This window comes from Enhydra lutris, unplaced genomic scaffold (assembly GCF_002288905.1).
Source record: "Enhydra lutris kenyoni isolate GAN:26980312 unplaced genomic scaffold, ASM228890v2 scaffoldscaffold11, whole genome shotgun sequence".
NCBI classification, from domain to species: Eukaryota; Metazoa; Chordata; class Mammalia; order Carnivora; family Mustelidae; genus Enhydra; species Enhydra lutris.
The window spans coordinates 39,798,870-39,818,638 of record NW_019154095.1 but is presented as its reverse complement, the minus strand read 5'-3'; the positions used below and the strand labels follow the sequence as shown (position 1 = coordinate 39,818,638).

At 40.6% G+C, this 19,769-nt stretch overlaps 1 protein-coding gene across 8 annotated transcripts in view; it reads left to right on the top strand.

Annotated features, from left to right (window-relative positions):
- The window catches only part of LOC111144415 (integrator complex subunit 10), a 39,618-nt gene that overhangs the window by 16,397 nt on the left and 3,452 nt on the right, over positions 1 to 19,769 (top strand). For all 8 annotated transcript variants that reach the window (XM_022498698.1, XM_022498701.1, XM_022498699.1 and 5 more), the window contains 4 exons: positions 2,477 to 2,585; positions 14,790 to 14,869; positions 15,953 to 16,115; positions 16,990 to 17,083. In XM_022498698.1, the coding sequence (XP_022354406.1) occupies positions 2,477 to 2,585; positions 14,790 to 14,869; positions 15,953 to 16,115; positions 16,990 to 17,083 (446 nt within the window). The remainder of the gene's footprint in view (positions 1 to 2,476; positions 2,586 to 14,789; positions 14,870 to 15,952; positions 16,116 to 16,989; positions 17,084 to 19,769) is intronic.

The window sequence follows — 19,769 nt, the reverse complement described above, 5'->3', positions numbered from 1 at the left end:
GCACCGGGACTGTGTTCAGCACGGAGTCTGGGTAAGACTCTCTCTCCCTCTGTGCCTTCCTGCTGCTCTCGAAGCATGCAGAGACATACGACTCTGCAGTCCACCTCATGGTGCTGCGGAGCAGCTACATACACAAGCCTGCTTCCTTGTGATTGTGAGCCCCTCCTACCGCAGGGCGCAGACCATGTGCTTTACCTTTGAATCTCTCATAGCACTGACCACAGAGGTCGGCACAGCTTTGAATTCAATTATTAATAAATGTTTGAATTCAATTAAAATGATAAGCACATCCTTTATTCTTTATATTGTATAAATTCAAGGTCACAGCTGAACACACAAACTCTGATTTCTTTCTCATCTTTCTATGTGTTAAGTTGATTACTTTGTGATTAGTAACCCTGAATAAAGTTTTTGAACTTGAACTTTGAAATATGATTTATAATTTGCCATGATGATAATTAGGAGGAAACAGATAGCATGTTAAGTATGTGCCCTGAAAATTGAAAATATTTTTCTTCCATCATTATGTAATTATCAGGTACTAATTCTAAGTTTCAGTGAATTCCCTGAGAACTTGAAAGAGAACACATATTTACCCACTCAGATATCCATATATCATGTAGAATTAGAGAGTTACACAAGGCACTGCTGTTCAGCATCATATTAGAGAATATAAAATAAACAGATTTAAATAAGCTGGGCAGACGCATTCTCTTTGAGGGCTTCAGTCAAAGCTGATCACTGTTAGGCCTATATCCTTGGTTTCTAACTTAACCTGCCTCCTGGATCTCAGCTGCCTTCAGCTGTCTGTCTTCAGCTCAGACCCAGCATGTACAGATGTGAGTTTCCTTCATTCTCTGGTCATTAGGTATAAAATTCTCAGGTCATGGTTGGCTCTTACTCTGCCTAATCATTTTGATTCTTCCAGCATGAAGCTAATATCTTTGGTATAGTGCCTTTTGTTTCCTTGGCCACCACTCTAATCCTTGCTCTGAACTGAGTTTTTTGCCCCAGTTCTTCTTCCATCTTTGAGCTATGGTCATTGCTTTCAAGAGATTGCTGTCATTGTTCCCCTTAACAGAAATACTAACTTCCTCAGTGTCCAGAATTGAACTATGTGCTGGGGGTGGGCATATAAGCAGGGTATGGGGAATGGGGGATCCCTGATTCAGGACATATAATTTGAGTTACAGAGAAAAGTGCAAGTATCTATTGAAGACAGTGAAAAATCAAATACTAAGTGGTATGCCCTGACATATGCACAGTAGGCATTCGGGAAAGGGTGTTTTCACCGGGGTCCATGTAGTCAAGGAAGGATTTACGGAAGATATTGGCTGGAGGTGGACATATGACTCTGCAGTCCACATCATGGCCCCACCACCTCTTAGCTCTATGACCTGGGTCAAGTTACCTCACCAAACTGTCTAACTCCAGCATTCAAGTTCTGAACTACCAAGCTGTCGAGCTCTTCAAGCTGGAGATTCACAACCCTGTGGCCCTGGGTGGGTTCTGTATGTGCCAAGATACCAACCCTCTCAGTTAGCTGTGGCTTGAGGCAGCCAAAGCCCCCAGTTTAGTGCTGCCAGCTCTGAGCAGCCTTACAAATATTTCTGGATGCGTCAAGACATGGAAAAGGGTGGGAAGCATGGGTTTAACACTCCACTTCCTCATCTGTAAAATGGGGATAATAAGAAGGTTGTGCTAAATGCATAGAACATGTTCCCCAAATGGAATCTACCTGTTACTAGAACAGGTAGACTATAGATGATGGCTCACTCACTATAGATCGAGAGCAATACCCCCCCCAACGCCAGTGTGGCACTTGAGGCCTCCCTCAGCCACCAGCACTACATCAGACTGGTTTTGTCTGTGTTATTTCCTAAACCACGCCCTCCTTCCCCTCACCTAATCACCTAAACAATACCCAGCCCTTCCCCACATCTTTCTCTTCTCCACTAAAACCCTTTTTTCTCTTTTCCACATTCCAAATTCTTCCCTCCCTTTAAGGCTGAGATAAGGAAAATCTTCCTACCTTGTTTCTCTTTCATTTTACATTATGCTGTATATCTAATACAGAGTATTTCAGTACTCTGTGTCCCATTTTGTTGATTTTTCTATTCAGTGAGTTAGTAAATGTCTTTAAGATGGGCCTACTTCTTTTGGATGCCACTGTGCTATTAAACGCATTGGGGATTTAGTTAATACTTGACTGATTTTTCATTTTTGTTTTTTTGTTTTAACAGCAAAGGAGTTATTATTCCCCCAAAAGTCTAGTACCTCGATTCAATCTCAGTTACTTTTTCTACATTTTTGCTGTTGAGCAAACGGTAATGGTCTCGCAGAGTCTTGAGATAGTGCTACAGACTTCCATATGCACACGTTGCCCAGTCGTCTGCTACACATACATTAGTGTTCTGTTGATTTGCTTTCAATGAGAAAATTTCAGATTGGTACCTTTTCATCTGATCTTCTTTAGATGACATGTGAAAAAGTCCTTGATTTGATGTGCTACATGGTACTCCCCATTCAAGATGGAGGCAAATCACAGGAAGAACCCTCAAAAATAAAGCCCAAATTTAGAAAAGGTACAGTGCAAGTTTTATTCTTATTTTATAATATGGCTCTAGGACCCAAGGCTGGGAAATTCTTTACAATTCCTGATGAAATAATACTATGTGATCTGAGGGGTTTGACAAACTGTAAAAAAAGTTAATCTCTTGCCAAGCTTGTCCTTGGCACCGATTTCGTAAGCAACTGTAAATCTTTCTTCCAAAGTTGTCTTCATTTCCCAAGTTTGTTATCTCTGAGGAATATCCTGAACTCCTTTTCTTATCTCTACCAATTCTCGGAAAACTTGGCAATGATTAGTTAAGAAGTATCTCCTGTCATTTCCCTCTCAGGCTATTTTGAGCTTCACCTCAAGGAACACATTGCTTAAAACCTACATAAATTTAGTTGTAATGCTTATATAAGAAAGGAAGAGAGAGATTCACTGTCAGGGTTCTAAGTTTCCACATTAGAAGTTAGAAAAAGGTAAGCAAATGAAACCTAAAGAAAGTAGAAGACAGGAAATAATAAATGCAGAAATCAATGCAATAGAAAATGAAATCAAGGAAATTAATAAAGCTAAAAGTTGTTTTTTTGAAAGAAAAAAAAAAAGAAGATAAATTCCTAACAAGATTGATCAGGAAGAAAATGAGCACAAGTTACCAATAGCAGGAATGAAAGAAGAATTGTCACTGCAGATCCTACTGCAATCAAAAGGACACTAAGAGAATAAATTACTCATAACTCTATACCAATAAATTCAACAATTTAGAGGAAATGGAAAAATTCCTTGAGAAACACAACTTGCCAAAACTGAAACAGAATGAAATAGAATATATGAATGTTCCTACATCTATCAAAGAAATTAAATTATTATCAGAAACTTTCCCACAGAACTCCAGATTGAAATGGCTTCATTGGTGAATTCTCTCTAGCGCTTAGGAAGAAATAACACCAATCCTACACATACTCTTGGAGAAAACAGAGAAAGAGGGAATGCTTCCCAATTCAGTTTTTAAGGCAAACATAACCCTAACAGCAAAACCAAATAAGAGCATTGCCAGAAAAGGACATTAAAGGCCAATATCCATCATAAACACAGATTCCCAAAGTCCTCAAAAAATCTTAGCAAATTACAGAGAACAGCATATAAGAAGGGTAACACATATGATCAAGTAGAGTGGGAATGCAGAGTGGGTTTAACGTAGAAAAATCAGTCACTGTAATATCACCACTTTAGCACAGTAAAGGCGAAAAATCATGATTCTCTTAATAGATGCAGATAGGTTCCATTATGTTTGCATTTATCATTCATGGTTTTTAAAAAAAATCTCAGCAAGCTAGAAATAGTTGTTCTCAGCATCATCCTTAACTGTGAAATAGCAAATACTTTCCCCAAAATCAGCAATGGTACAAGAGTGTTTGCTTTTACCACTTCAATTCAGCATGCTGGACCTTGTAGCCAGCACAATAGGGAAGAAAAAGGAGGCATAAAGGTTGAAGACTGCTATCTTTGTTCACAGGTATGACTGCAGCTACATATGTGGCTATATTAGAAAAACCTACAGAATCTCCAAATAGAATAACATAAAAAACCATGAAATACTTTGGGAAAGATTTATTGAAAAGTATGCAAAATCATGTTCATAGGTTGGAAGACTCATATTAGGATACTCATGTTAGGGTTCCAGTTCTCCCCAAAAGTACCTATAGACTCAGTGCAATCCCAATCAGAATCCCAACAGACTTTTTTTTTTTTTTTTTTTTTTTTTTTTTTTGTAGAAACTGACAAATTTGATTCTAAAATCTGTAGGGAAGTGCAATCTAGCTAAAACAGTTTTGAAAAAGATAACAAAACTGGGCAACTTACCCACCTTATAGCAAGACTTTTAATAGAAAGCCACAGTTATCCAGACAGTATTGGCCTAAGAGTGGAAAATCCAGAAAGGAACCCGTACAGATATGGTCAAATGATTTTCAGTGAAGGCACCAGACCAATTCTTTGGAGAAAGGAAGGCCTTTTCAGCCAATTGGTACTGGAACAAAGGCCCTCTGGTGTAGAAAGAAAAAGGATCCTCAAGCTTTATGTCACATTATTCACTAAAACCAATTTGAGATGGAGCCGAGACTAAATGGAAAAGCTAAAATGATAACATTTTTTAGGAAAAAAAAGTATTGCTGCCCATGTGGGGGCCCTGCATGCAGCAGGCTTAGAGCAACCTTCCTCCCTCCCTGGGAGAATTGGTGGGTGTGCAAGCCGCAGGAGCCTGCAGAGTTTGGTACACACAAAAATGTAGACTGCTCTTCCCTTAGGGTTTCCTTAAAGGGAGAGGGACTGCAGTCTTTCAGCTCCAGTGCTGGGAGATCGACCCTTTTTTTTTCTCATCTAGAGTGGCACAGAAAGCCTTTCAGGAACAAAAACCACATAGAGCAACTGGAAACAGCTTACTCAGAGCCCACGCCCTGGCAAGGGGCAGTGCAACTCTCCCCAAGCAAAGATACCTGAGAATCTGGGCGGCAGGCCCTTCCCCCAGAAGATCAACTGGAACATCAGGCAGATGCCAAGTTTACAGAGCACACAGAACTGCCAAACTCCAGGGATGGGGAAAATAGTATATAGAATTCAAGGGTTTCTTTCCTCATGATTCGTTTATTTTTCAGTTTAAAATTTTCCTTTTCTTTTTTTTCCTTCTCAACTAGTTTCTTATTGGAGCAACTCTTTGTTTTTAAGTCTTTTTTTTTTTTTTTAATTTTTACATTTACCTTTTATAAATATAGTCTTCCTTTTTTGCTTCCTTTCACTGTATTAAGTTTTATTTTTGTATATATATGTTTTGCGTTCTTTACAATTTTGGGATTTAGTGTCTTCTAACAAACAGACAAAATACACCCAGGACCAAGTGGATTGCTCTGTTTTCTTTTTTTTCCTTTTTCTTTTCTTTTTTGGTTTCTGACCTTTTCAGACTTTTCTAGTGTGTATTTGTCTTGGGTTGTGGTTGATATTTTTGATTTTGTTCTCTCACTCATTCATTCTTCTCTGGGTAAAATGACTAGAAGGAGAAATTCACAACAAAAGAAAGAACCAGAGGTAATACTCTGCCACAGATCTAAGCAGTATTGATATAAGTAAGATATCAGAGATGAAATTCAGGATATCAATTATAAAGTTAATAGCTAGGTTTGAAAAAAGCATAAAAAGCTCTAGAGAATCTCTTAGTGCAGAACTGAGATCTAATCAGGTTGAAATTAAAAATACTTTAACTGAGGGGCACCTGGGTGACTCATTCGTTAAGCATCTGCCCTCAGCTCAGGTCGTGATCCCAGCGTCCTGGGATCAAGCCCCGCCTCAGGATACCTGCTTAGTGGGAAGCCTGCTTCACCCTCTCCCGCTTCCCCTGCTTGTATCCCCTCTCTCACTGTCTCTCTCTCTCTGTCAAATAAATAAATAAAATCTTTTTTAAAAAATGCTTTAACTGAGATGCAGTCTAAAAATGGATGCTCTAACAGTTTGGGCAAATGAGGCAGAAGAGAGAGTCAGTGACATAGAAAACAAGATGAAAGGAAGGAAGCTGAGCAGAAGAGAAAAACAACTAATGGACCATGAGGGGAGGCTTTGAGAAATCAGCAAAACCATAAAGCAAAACAATATTAGGATTATTGGGGTCCCAGAGGAAGAATAGAGAGGGACAGAAAGTATATTTGAGTAAATTGTAGCTGAGAACTTAGCTAATATGGGGAAGGAAACAGGCATTCAAATCTAAGAGGTAGAAAATCCCTCCAAAATTAATAAAAATAGATCGTCATCCCAACATGCATTAGTGAAGCTTGCAAACTTCAGCGATAAAGAGAAAATCTTGAAAGCAGCTCCAGACAAGAGGTTCTTAACCTACAGGAGTAGGAATATTAAACTGGCAGCAGACCTACCCACAGAGACCTGGCAGGCCAGAAGGGGTTGGCATGATACATTCAAGGTGCTAAATGAGAAAAACATGCAGCCAGGAATACTTTATCCAGCAAGGTTGTCATTCAGAATGGAAGGAGAGATAAAGAGCTTTTAGGACAAACAAACTAAAAGAATTTGTGATTACTAAACCAGCCCTGCAAGAAATATTAAAAGGGATCCTGTAAGCAAAGAGAGAGCCCAAAAGTAACATGGACCAGAAAGAAACAGAGACAATCTACAGAAACAGGGACTTTACAGGTAATACAGTGGCACTGAATTCATTATCTTTTGATAGTTACTGAATGTAATTGGGCTAAATGCTGTGAACAGAAGACACATTGTATTAGATTGAATTAAAGCAAGAGCCGGGCGCCTGAGTGGCTCAGTGGGTTAAGCTGCTGCCTTCGGCTCAGGTCATGATCTCAGGGTCCTGGGATTGAGTCCCGCATCGGGCTCTCTGCTCAGCAGGGAGCCTGCTTCCCTTCCTCTCTCTCTGCCTGCCTCTCGGTCTACTTGTGATCTCTCTCTGTCAAATAAATAAATAAAATCTTTAAAAAAAAAAAAAGAGCTATCCATATGCTATCTACAAGAGACTCATTTTAGACCTAAAGACACCTCCCAATTGATAGTGAGAGGATGGAGAACCATTTATCATGCTAATGGACATCGAAAGAAAGCTAGGGTAGCAGTCCTCATATCAGACAAATTAGATTTTAAACCAAAGAGATGAAGAAGGACTCTATATCACACTTAAACTGCCTATCCAACAAGAAGATATAACGATTATAAATATTCTCCTACCTTGGGAGCAGACAATTATATAAACCAATTAATAACCAAATTAAACACATTGATAACACAGTAATAGTAGGGGAGTTCAACACCCCACTCATAGCAATGGACAGATCATCTAAGCAGAATATCAAGAAGAAAACAAGGGCTTTGAATGACACATTGGACCAGATGGACTTCACAGATAATATACAGAGCATTTCTTCCTAAAGCAAGAAAATGCACATTCTTTTCAAGTACACATGGAACATTCTCCAGAATGGTTCACATACTGGGTCACAAATCAGGTCTCAACTGGTACCAGAAGATTGGGATTATTCCCTACAAATTTTCAGACCACAGTTCTTTGAAACTTGAACTCAATCACAATAAGAAATTTGGAAATAATTCAAACACTTGGAGGTTAAAGAACATCCTACTAAAGAATGGAAGGGTCAACCAGAAAATACAAGAAGAATTTTTAAAACTCATGGAAACAAATGAAAATGAAAACACAACTGTTGAAAACCTTTGGGATACAGCAAAGGTGGTCCTAAGAGGGAAATACATAGCAATACAAACCTTTCTCAGAAAATTAGGAAAGTCTTGGGCGCCTGGGTGGCTCAGTGGGTTAAAGCCTCTGCCTTCGGCTCACGTCATGATCCCAGGGTCCTGGGGTTGAGCCCCGCATTGGGCTCTCTGCTCAGCGGGGTGCCTGCTTCTCCCCTCTCTCTCTGCCTGCCTCTGCCTACTTGTGATCTCTCTCTGTCAAATAAATAAATAGAATCTTTAAAAAAAAAAAGAAAATTAGGAAAGTCTCAAATAAACACACTAATTACACTTAAAAGACTTGGAGAAAGAACAACAAATAAAGTCTAAACTAAGCAGGAGAAGAGAAATAATAAAGATTAGAGCAGAAATCAATGAGATAGAAACCAAAAGAATAGTAGAATAGATCAATGAAATTAAAAGCTAGTTTTTGGAAGAATTAAAAAGATCTAAATTAAAAAATGACTTTAAAAAATGACTGAAAATTGTCTTAAAAAAATATATCTCGGGGCGCCTGGGTGGCTCAGTGGTTAAAGCCTCTGCCTTCGGCTCAGGTCATGATCTCAGGGTCCTGGGATCGAGTCCCGCGTCGGGCTCTCTGCTCAGCAGGGAGCCTGCCTCCTCCTCCTGTCTCTCTCTCTGCCTGCCTCTCTGCCTACTTGTGATCTGTCAAATAATTTAAAAAATATATATATATATATATCTCTAAGACTTACCCAAAAAAAAAGAGAAAGGACTCAAATTAATCATGAATGAAAGAGGAGAGATCACAACAACACCAAGGAAATACAAATAATTTTAAGAACATATTATGAGCTGGTGCCTGGGTGGCTCAGTGGGTTAAAGCCTCTGCCTTCAGCTCAGGTCATGATCCCAGGTCCTGGAATCGAGCCCTGCATCAGGCTATCTGCTCCACGGGGAGCCTGCTTCCCCCCCCCCCCCCCCCCCCCCCCCCTCCCCTCTGCCCACCTTTGATCTCTTTTTGTTAAAAAAAAAAAAACTTTAAACAAAAAAAAAAAAAAAAAGAACATATTATGAGCAACTATATGCCAGCAGTTTAGGCAATCTGGAAGAAATGGATGCATTCCTGGAAACTTACATACTACCAAGACAGGAAGAAATAGGAAACCTGAACAGACCCATAACCAATAAGGAAATTGAAGCAGTAATCAAAAATCTCCCAAAAACAAGAGTCAAGGGCTGGATGGCTTCCCAGGGGAATTCTATCTACCAGACATTGAAGGAAGAACTAATAGCTATTCTTCTGAAGCTGTTTTATTTATTTTTTTTAAGATTTTTTATTTATTTATTTGACAGAGATCACAAGCAGACAGAGAGGCAGGCAGAGAGAGAGAGAGAGAGGGAAGCAGGCTCCCTGCTGAGCAGAGAGCCCGACGCGGGACTCGATCCCAGGACCCTGAGATCATGACCTAAGCCGAAGGCAGCGGCTTAACCCACTGAGCCACCCAGGCGCCCCCTGAAGCTGTTTTTTTTAAAAAAAAAAAAAAAGGAAAACTTCCAAACTCGTTCTTTGGGAGGCCAGCATTGCCTTGATCCCAAAGCCAGACAAAGATCCCACCGAAAAGGAGAATTACAGACCAATTTCCCTGATGAACATGGATGCCAAAATTCTCACCAAGATCCTAGCCAGTAGGATCCAGCAGTACATTAAAAGGATTATTCACCATGACCAAGTGGGATTTATTCCTAGGCTGCAAGCCTGGTTCAACATTTGCAAATCAACAGCATGATACATCACATTCATAAAAGAAAGGACAAGAACCGTATGATCCTTTCAATTGATGCAGAAACAGCATTTGACAAAATACGGCATCCTTTCTTGATTAAAATTCTCCACAGCATAGGGATAAAGGGAACATACCTCAATATCATAAAAGCCATTTACAAAAAGCCCATAGTGAATATCATTCTCAATGGAGAGAAACTGAGAGCTTTTCCCTTAAAGACAGGAATACGACAGGGATGCCCATTCTCATCACTGCTGTTTAACATAGTACTAGAAGTCCAGCCTCCACAATCAGACAAGAAGAAGAAATAAAAGGTATTCAGATTTTCAAAGAAGTCAAATTCTCTCTTTTGCAGATGACATGATAGTTCATGTGGAAAACCCAAAAGATTTCATACCAAAATTGCTAGAACTCATACAGGAATTCAGCAACATGGCAGGATATAAAATCAATGCACAGAAGTCAGTTGCATTTCTATACACTAACAAGAGAGAATTTAAGGAATTGACCCCATTTACCATTGTGCCAAAAACCGTAAGATACCTAGGAATAAACTTAACCAAAGAGGTAAAGGATCTGTATTCTAAAAACTACAGGACATTTATGAAGGAAATTGAGGAAGACACAAAGATATGGAAAAACATTCTATTCTCATGAACTGGAAGAATAAATACTGTTAAAATGTCTATGCTACCCAGAGCAAACTACACATTCAATGTAGTCCCTGTCAAAATACATTGACATTTTTCACAAAGCTGGAACAAACAATCCTAAAATTTGTATGGAACCAGAAAAGACCCCAAATAGCCAGAGGAATATTGCAAAAGAAAACTAAAGCTGATGGCTTCACAATTTCAGACTTCAAGCTCTATTACAAAGCTGTCATCATCAAGACAGTGTGGTACTGGCACAAAAACAGACACATGGATCAATGAACCAGAATAGAGAACCCAGAAATTGACCCTCAACTCTCTGGTCAACTAATCTTTGACAAAGCAGGAAAGAATATCCAATGAAAAAAGGACAGTCTCTTCAACAAATGGTGTTGGGAAAATTGGACAGCCACATGCAGAAGAATGAAACTGCACTATTTTCTTACACCACACACAAAAATATTAGACTCAAAATGGATGAAAGACCTCAGTGTGAGACAGGAATCCATCAAAATCCTAGAGGAGAATGTAGGCAGTAACCTCTTTGACATTGGCCACAGCAACTTCTTGCTTGACATGTCTTTAAAAGCAAGTGAAACAAAAACAAAAATGAACTGTTGGGACTTCGTCAAGATTAAAAATCTTCTGCACAGCAAAGGAAACAGGAAAACCAAAAGACAGCTACAGAATGGGAGAAGATATTTGCAAATGACATATCAGATAAAGGGCCAGTATCCAAGATCTATAAAGAACTTACCAAACTCAACACCCAAAAAACAATCCAGTCAAGAAATGGGCAGAAGATGTGAACAGACATTTCTCCAAAGAAGACATACAAATGGGCGACAGACACATGAAAAAATGCTCCACATCCCTGGGCATCAGGGAAATACAAATCAAAACCACAAGGAGATACCACTTCACACCAGTCAGAATGGCTAAAATTAACAACTCAGGAAACAACAGGTATTGGCGAGGATGCGGAGAAAGGGGAACCCTCCTATACTGTTGGTGGGAACGCAAGCTGATGTAGCCACTCTGGAAAAAGGTACAGAGGTTCCTTAAGTTAAAAATAGAGCTACCCTATGACCAGCAATTGCAGTACTCGGTATTTAACCCAAAGATCCAAACGTAGTGATCCAAAGGGGCACCTGCACCCCAGTGTTTATAGCAGCAATGTCCACAATAGCCAAACTACGGAAAGAGCCAAGATGTCCATCAGCAGATGAACGGATAAAGAAAACAGTATATACATATATATATATAATATTATATATAATATTATATATATATGATGGATTATTACTTAGCCATCAGAAAGGATGAATACTTACCATTTACATAGACCTGGAACTGGAGGGTATTATACTGAGCAGAAGACAAGAAAGACAATTAACATATGGTTTCACTCTTAAGTGGAATATAAGAAATAGTACAGAGGATCATGGGGGAAGGGAGGGAAAACTGAATGGGAATTCATCAGAGAGGGAGAAAAACCATGAGAGACTCTTAAGTATAGGAAACACATTGAGGGTTGCTGGAGTGGAGGTGAATGGGGGAATGGGGTAATTGGGTGATGGACATTAAGGAGGGCATGTGATGTGATGAGCACTGGATATGCAACTGATGAATTATTGAACACTACATCTGAAACTAATGTACATGTTGGCTAGTTGAACTTTTTTTTTTTTTTTTTAAAGATTTTATTTATTTATTTGACAGAGAGAGATCACAAGTAGAGAGAGAGGCAGGCAGAGAGAGAGAGAGAGAGAGAGAAGCAGGCTCCCTGCCGAGCAGAGAGCCCGATGCGGGACTCGATCCCAGGACCCTGAGATCATGACCTGAGCCGAAGGCAGCGGCTTAACCCACTGAGCCACCCAGGCGCCCAGCTAGTTGAACTTAAATAAAAAATAATATGTAACAGAAAAACAAACTATATGGTATAATACATAACTTTAAGTAAACATTTATTTTCATTTTTGAAAAAAGAAGAAAAGGTCTTTGTGACTGGTAGGTAGATTTATTAGGACACTAAAAATTTCCTAAAAGACAAAAGCATGACAGTCTTGATTAATACTGACTTAAAAAAAAGAAGAAGAAGATATAGCCCAGACCCCTTCAGAAAGTGTGTCTCTGAAACAGAAGCAGATCAGGTGGCTTAAGACTGGACCTAGCTGACTTCAAGACTTATTTTAATAGAGGTAGTATAGTGTTGGCATAGAGACTGACTAATGGAACACAATAGAGAACTAAGAAACAGGTGGTATTCAGTGGGCCAAGAATGAGTATATCCAATAAGTGGTAGTGAGGCAATTGATCCAAATATAAAAATAATAAAAATGTGATCTCGCCTTCACACTACACAAAATTATTTCAATTTTAAGATTTAAAATGAAAAGTAAAACTTTGAAGCTTTTAGAAGAAAGGATTCTTTGGGCCTTCTAGGTAGAGAATGATCAGGCTACAAAAACCACACAACAGAAAGGAAAAGGTAAGTAAATTTAGTCCCATTAAATTAAAATAGCAATAGTGGGGCGCCTGGGTGGCTCAGAGGGTTAAGCCTCTGCCTTCAGCTCAGGTCATCATCTCAGGGTCCTGGGATCGAGCCCTGCGTCAGGTGCTCTGCTCAGCAGGGAGCCTGTTTCTCCCTCACTCTCTGCCTGTCTGCCTGCCTGCTTGTGATTTCTCTCTCTGTGTCAAATAAATAAATAAAATCTTTTTTTAAAAAATTAAAATAGCAACAAAAGATACTGTGACGAAGTGACAGGATAAGCCATAGCCTGCAAGAAATTTACACAGCATGGAGAATCAACAAGAACTTTCTCTCCAGGATTTTGAAAGAGCTCCTTCAAACCAGTAAGAAACAACCAGACAACCTATCACAGAAAAACAGGCAAAGAATACAAACAACAGATTCACACAAGGAGAAATCCAAATGACCAGAAACCATTTGAAAGGACTCTCAACCCATTAACAATGTGGGAAATTTGGGTTAAAAAACAGTAAGCTACCATATCAGACAGGTCAGAATGCAGGGTGGTGGGACGCCTGGGTGGCTCAGTGGGTTAAGCCGCTGCCTTCGGCTCAGGTCATGATCTCAGAGTCCTGGGATCGAGCCCCGCATCGGGCTCTCTGCTCTCTAGGGGAGCCTGCTTCCTCCTCTCTCTGCCTGCCTCTCTGCCTGCTTGTGATCTCTCTGTCAAATAAATAAATAAAATCTTTAAAAAAAAAAAAAAAGAATGCAGGGTGGTAATACTGACTATCGGATGTGAAGACACACATTGTCTGTCTCCTTCTGGAAGGTATATAAACTCATACCATCACTATGGAGACCAATTTAACCATTCCAGGTCAAACATCTCATTACCTAGTTACATACGTCTTCTAGTTAAATCCCTTAGATCAGTGCTTTTCAGACTTGGGTCCTCACCTCCCAGGTCATGAATTTCAACCGTTCTCTTTAATGAGATAGAATATAATATTATTATTAAAATGAGTTCTCCTGTGAAAGGGGCAAATTGTATTTCATGAACCTTCTGTTTTAGACACATGAACATGTGTAATTATGTGTGTACAGGATCTCCATGATTTCTTACTACTTTCATCCTTAGAGTAGAGAAGGATTTAGGATATAAAGAACACATGCCAGAAAGGAAAAGATTAAGGTCTTGGTTTGAAAACTGTTGCCTAAGGTTTTTTTTCCCACAAGTGCACAAGAAAATATGTATAAGAATGTTTATTTTAACATTGTAATAGTGAAAAAATGGAAATCTCACTGTCTACCATAAAAGAATGGGTAAATGAATTGTGTCATGTAAATAGAATACTGTATAAACATTGAAAATCAATGAACTAGAGCTATCGGTATTCATATCAAAAACGGTTTGCAGAAGGATGCATACAGTATGACACCATTTATATAGTAAACTGAAAACTTGCAAAACTTTCCTCTGTTGCTGAGGAATGAAAAACAGTGCATTCAGAATAATACTTTAGGGAGATGGTAAGAGGACAGCTGAAAAGGTGCACAAGAGGCTTCAACTAAATTTGTGATACTTTATGTTAACGTTAATGGGGCGCCTGGGTGGCTTAGTTGTTAAGCATCTGCCTTTGGCTGAGGTCATGATCCTGGGATCAAGCCCCATATCTGCTCCCTGCTCAGCAGGAAGCCTGCTTCTCCCTCTCCCACTCCCCCTGCTTTTGTTCTCTCTCTCACTGTGTCTCTCTGTCAAATAAATAAATAAAACCTTTAAAAAAATAAAAAAAAAAATGAAAACATTAACATTTTATAAGCTGAGTGTTGAGCACAGTATTACAAACACCTGTGTTTGTTTCTCTACATTTGAAATGTTTTATAATAAAAAGTATTTAAGCAAGGTTAGGAAAGAAGATTGATAAATAAAATCCAGAGATCATTCAAAAACCAGTTTCACTATCATGAAATACAGTCGTGGTTTAACTATATTTGAAATCATATGACTGTTGCTTATATCTTTTTCTGGAAAGTGTCTTAAATATATACTTTTCAAAGCCCTTTTCGTCACTAATAACAGACCTATTGTGCCCTTTTGTCCACAGGTTCAGATCTGAAGTTGCTGCCTTGTACCAGCAAGGCTATCATGCCATACTGCCTGCATCTAATGCTGGCTTGCTTTAAGGTAAGCTGGAAACTGATTAGCATGAGCAAAATTTAATTTGGAACACTGTTCTGATGATCTGGAGTGACTTGGTGGCATCGAGAGAGCACAGGGGCTAGCAATGAACAAATAGTAACTGTGGGAGGCATTAGGCACAAATGAGTAGGAGATGATCTCCATCCTAGAGCAGTTTTCAAATGGGCTTGGGACAGTTATCCGAATAACCTGCCTCTAGTGATGGTCAGTAAATAGTTTATGAATTTGTGTATGTCAGAATATATTAGCTAGAAGAAAAATTGCAAATGCCATTGGGTTCATAGAGGGATGGCAAGTTTGTTATCCTAAAGATGTAGCAGGTGGAAGCGTTTCAGGCTTTAGGATGAACACCAGCAGAGCCAGGAAGGTTTCCAGGCTGTTGGAAGAATGCCAGGCCCTTGGCTGCAGGTAGAGCCAAGCCTTAGTGTGCATTTCACCAAGGTGTGTGAGCAAGAGAACAGCAGCATCCGGTCTCTGCTTTAGGGCTGTAATTCCCAGGCTTCACTCATGGTCAGAATCCCTTGGGGCACCAGAAACTATTTAAAGTGTGATTTGGGGCCTAGCTGCTCACTGAGTCCTTGGGCCGGTTCTGCATTTCACTGCCACTTCCTTCCTTGTTGCTCACTGCTTTCTGCTCCCCAGTCCATGTTCTCCCAAACCTTTCTCTCTCCCCAGCCTTCTGGCCCACCCTTTACCCGCCCTGCCCCCTTCAAAGAAATCCCCAGATTCTTGTCTTTGCCACACAGAGCCACTCAGCTTCTGTCGCCCTTTTCCCAAAGCCAGAGAGAGCTTCAGGCCTGCCAGGCACGGCCCGCTCCCATCAGGATGCTCAGTGAACACACTGCTAGTGACCTTGTTCCCAGCAGGGGGACCCAGGCTTCTGGGTTAGGACTCACCGCCCTTCAGAAGCCTTTATGCTTTTGCATGGTGGGTGTGTGTTCTGCTCTGTTCCCTAGATCACATATTTTCACATAGCAGCGTTTTTTTCAGGAAGTGATATTTGGTATATTTACGATCACCCCATGATTTCCTTTCCGTTCCGTGTCTGCACAAATCCTTGTCTTGCAGCTCCGGGCTTTCACGGACAGCAGGGACGACATGGCGCTGGGCCACGTTATCGTCTTGCTTCAGCAAGAGTGGCCGCGGGGAGAGAATCTTTTCTTGAAAGCTGTCAATAAGATTTGCCAACAAGGAAATTTCCAATACGAGAACTTTTTCAACTATGTTACAAGTATCCTTTTTCCTGTGTGAGCATAAGAAATTCTTACTTTTTTTTTTTTTTTTTTAAGAATAAATGCATGTTACAGAAGTGAATGAATCATTCCAGATAGAAATACTGGTTTTCACTCTACTTTGGGGGAAGAAAGAGAGAATGACGAGTAAAAATGGGCCTGTGGCAGTTGGTCTCTCATGAGAGTCCTAAAAGGCTTCACAGAGGTGGTGCACCGAATCAGGAACATGAGTAGCTCAATTCCACTTTCCACCTCCAGCAACTTCTAGGCAGGTACCCAGGATGCCTACATGAAGAGCCTTCCAGTTCCTGAGAGGCCCAGAGTGGCTGGTGAGGCCACAGAATAGAATGTTCATTGGCCTTCTTCTGTCAGCACAGGGCCTCCTGGGGCCTCTCCATGTCACAGGCGTCACAGCAGCCACTGAGAACTCGCCACACGCGCTCCCAGCCCAGCAGCGGCTTTCGGCTGTAGGGAGTGTTGGGTTTCATACTGTTGGTACGGAAAGACCACCTTCGAGTTGTGAGGAACGTGCTGTCTTGTCCAAGTGCCTAGGAAGATACTTAACTGTTTCCGGGGATTCAACACCCCCCACTGCCCCTTTCATTTCTTATAAAGAAAACAAAAGAGTTTTCTGTTAGGTCCATACAGAATCTGTTCAATTAGCATCTGTAGGAGGAACCTACTTATCGTTATGAGGTAGTCTGGTTGGTACAAGAATTGTTCGTTTGGGAATCAGATCACCCTGGGTTCCAGTACTGACTCTGGTTGGCTGGGTGGCTGTGGGCAATTTACTTGGTCACTGCCCACCCGGTCCTCCTCTGAGAGATAGGGCACCTTGTTTCTGAACGTGGTTAACCTGAACCTGCCCTGCAGATATCGATATGCTGGAGGAATTTGCCTACTTAAGAACTCAGGAAGGTGGGAAAATTCATCTGGAATTACTGCCCAATCAAGGGATGCTGATCAAGTAAGCATACTGTCTCGCTCTCCCACACTACATGCTCACCTTTCGTGTGCTTGTAGGAAATATTTGTAAGTTTCTGTAGCTTTGAGAAATCTCAAAAAAAAAAAGGAATCCAAACCTGGTCTCCATTTTTGAGAGAGTAGATTTGATTCTGGGTACCTTTTGCAATTTGGTGTTTCCTTAACTACATTTCTGATAAAACATTGTTTAAACTGGGATATTTCTGTCACTTTGGAAACCTTCCCTCTAAACAAAAGCCTCATTCCTGATATCTTTTCCTTTCCAAAATGTACAGGCTAATCCTATAAATTTCTGGTTAGATAGAGAATGCTTTTAATTAAGAAAGAGCCATGCTTAATTAAAGTTGTAGTAGATTAGGAAAAGCTACAGACTTTATCTAGAAATTGGATTTCAGTATTTATCTGAAGCCTTCCCAAGCAGTTGTCTTTGCTTGCATAGCGCAAGGGAAACTAGCAGAGTCTAGTGTCTCTAAGAAGAAGACACCTGCCCGAGAAATAACGATGGGGTGCCTGGTCTCAGGCATGCCCTCCCACATCTAGATGAAGTTAGTGACCATTTATGATTTTTAAATAGCTCATAAATCTTGCTTCTATCCTTCAGTACTCATTGTAGTTTGGATAATAGATCCTCTGTGCTGTAAATGCCACGTATAGCTTTATTTTCCTACTTCCTCCTTTGTGTCCTGCAGACTCAACATGGCCAGGAGTCCATGTTAGAGTCACTGCAAGAGACTGAGTCCCGAGTGAGAAGGGAGCATCGCTAAGGCTGAAAAGCTTGTCCTTTTTCTCTCAGTTGCAAAATGAATGAGTTTTCAGTTGTTGAGAGCAAAAATCCAATCTTTTTCTATCTTTGTAGAGCCTTAGAAATGTTGAGGGGGAAGCTCAAAATGTGCACTGGGGATATGTACGACCGCAGACATCACTCCTATTGAGAAGAGGGTCTTACGGAATCCATTCAGAAGAATGGGAAGATTAAAGGGGTTTTTGTCCTTCACCTTGTAAATATGATTAATAGATATTTTAAACATCTAAAATAAAAGAACAAATGCTCTTTTTTGAAAACACGAGACCTTTATGCATGAGGTTGCTTAGGCAAGATGCGCTGGACATGCTCATCTTCCCATCTCCATTCCCTTCCCTAAGACTGCAAATAAGAACTAGGGGGGAAATAATTGCATGGTAAAAATATTCTTAACAGTGTTCAAGAACAAAGATGATTTGTTGTTATGGGAGCTTAGGTAGCCCCTTCTGTGGGCTTAAAAATGAAAGATTTCTAGGTTTTGAGGCTGGATATATAAAACATGCCTGATATTAATAGCCTTTTAGTTAATCCACATTAACACTCACAGTACAAATTATCATGCTATAGGAACAGCCTTCGAATCACCTGCATTTACTAAGGGTTAAACGTATAGATGATCTCTCACTTCAGATAGTGCTTAACTGGAAATGTGAATGAATGGACTTTTACCAAATCAGCAGTTGGATCTCGTACTGAACCCTTTCTTCTGTAGCCAGTTTGTATCGAGCTGAACAGTGACATGGTTATGTGCAGACAACCCTTAGGACAAGGAATGAAAGCAGGCGCTCTTGGACACCCAGATAATATCACTGTAAAGAGTCGTTTAGGGCAAGGCAGGGAGACACAGCCTGCATTTCTAGGCTTTGAGAGAGAATTCCAGGCTCCCCCACCTTGGTCAATATAAACTTTAATGCCTTCTAACACCCTGGAGAAGACCACTAAGCCTCTTAGGAATCCTGCTGTTCTGTTTGGAAGCAAGAATAGGGATTGTTACTTAGTGAGCTGACGTTCTAGAAACTTGCCCAGTCTTCACTGTGCGAGTCTCAAAGTTCATTGGAAGCCTGCATTTCAGATTACTTCTGCCTAACCAGCGGGAGAAGCAAGCTGCATAAAGCCAGAGAGCTCTTACTAAGGAGGAAAGGATTAGAATCTTGAGCAAAACTATCTATATTCCTTTCCCTTTGGGTTCCAAACAAATTCTCTGAAACCATTGCAGACCTTTGGGTGGCACCCCCAGCTGAGGGGCAGAGGTGTTGTGAGAAGTGTACAGCACCCCCTCCCTTGGGTAAGATTGTGAGTCTGTCCTGCTCTGCTCGGACGCTAGCGGTATAGTACCAATGCTAAGGGCACCCGGAGCCTGACCAACAGAACAAAGACACTTTGTCCTTAACATATTTTAAAATAGAGAACTAGTTCTTTGCCAATATTTGCAGTATCTTAGTTGTATTAGACTGGGTGAAAATGGAAAAAACCGTGTCCTGTGCACTAAATCTTTGTTTCGAATTCAGCAAGGCCACGGGTCCCAGACATTTTATTCCCTGCATCTGTTCCTTTACTTGATACTTTTTGAAATTAAGGCTCAGCCTTTCTTAGTCAAAAACATGGCCAGGCCCTCTAGTCATCCCAGAAGGGCCTCTTCAGTCTGGGGCTTCAGACCTGGCAAAGATGGTTACCAGAAGCCTCCCAGTCCATCTCTGGGATTGGTGGGGGCTTGAGCAGAGTGGAGAGTGAAGGAGGCTGGATTCAAAAACATGTCTTCTCAAGTGTGACCCCCTCTCCGCACCGCCGTTTCATTGCGTCTCGTCATCCTCTTTCTCGGTGGCTGCTTTTACACCAGACCTCGAGTGGGCTGAGCTCGGGGCCCAGG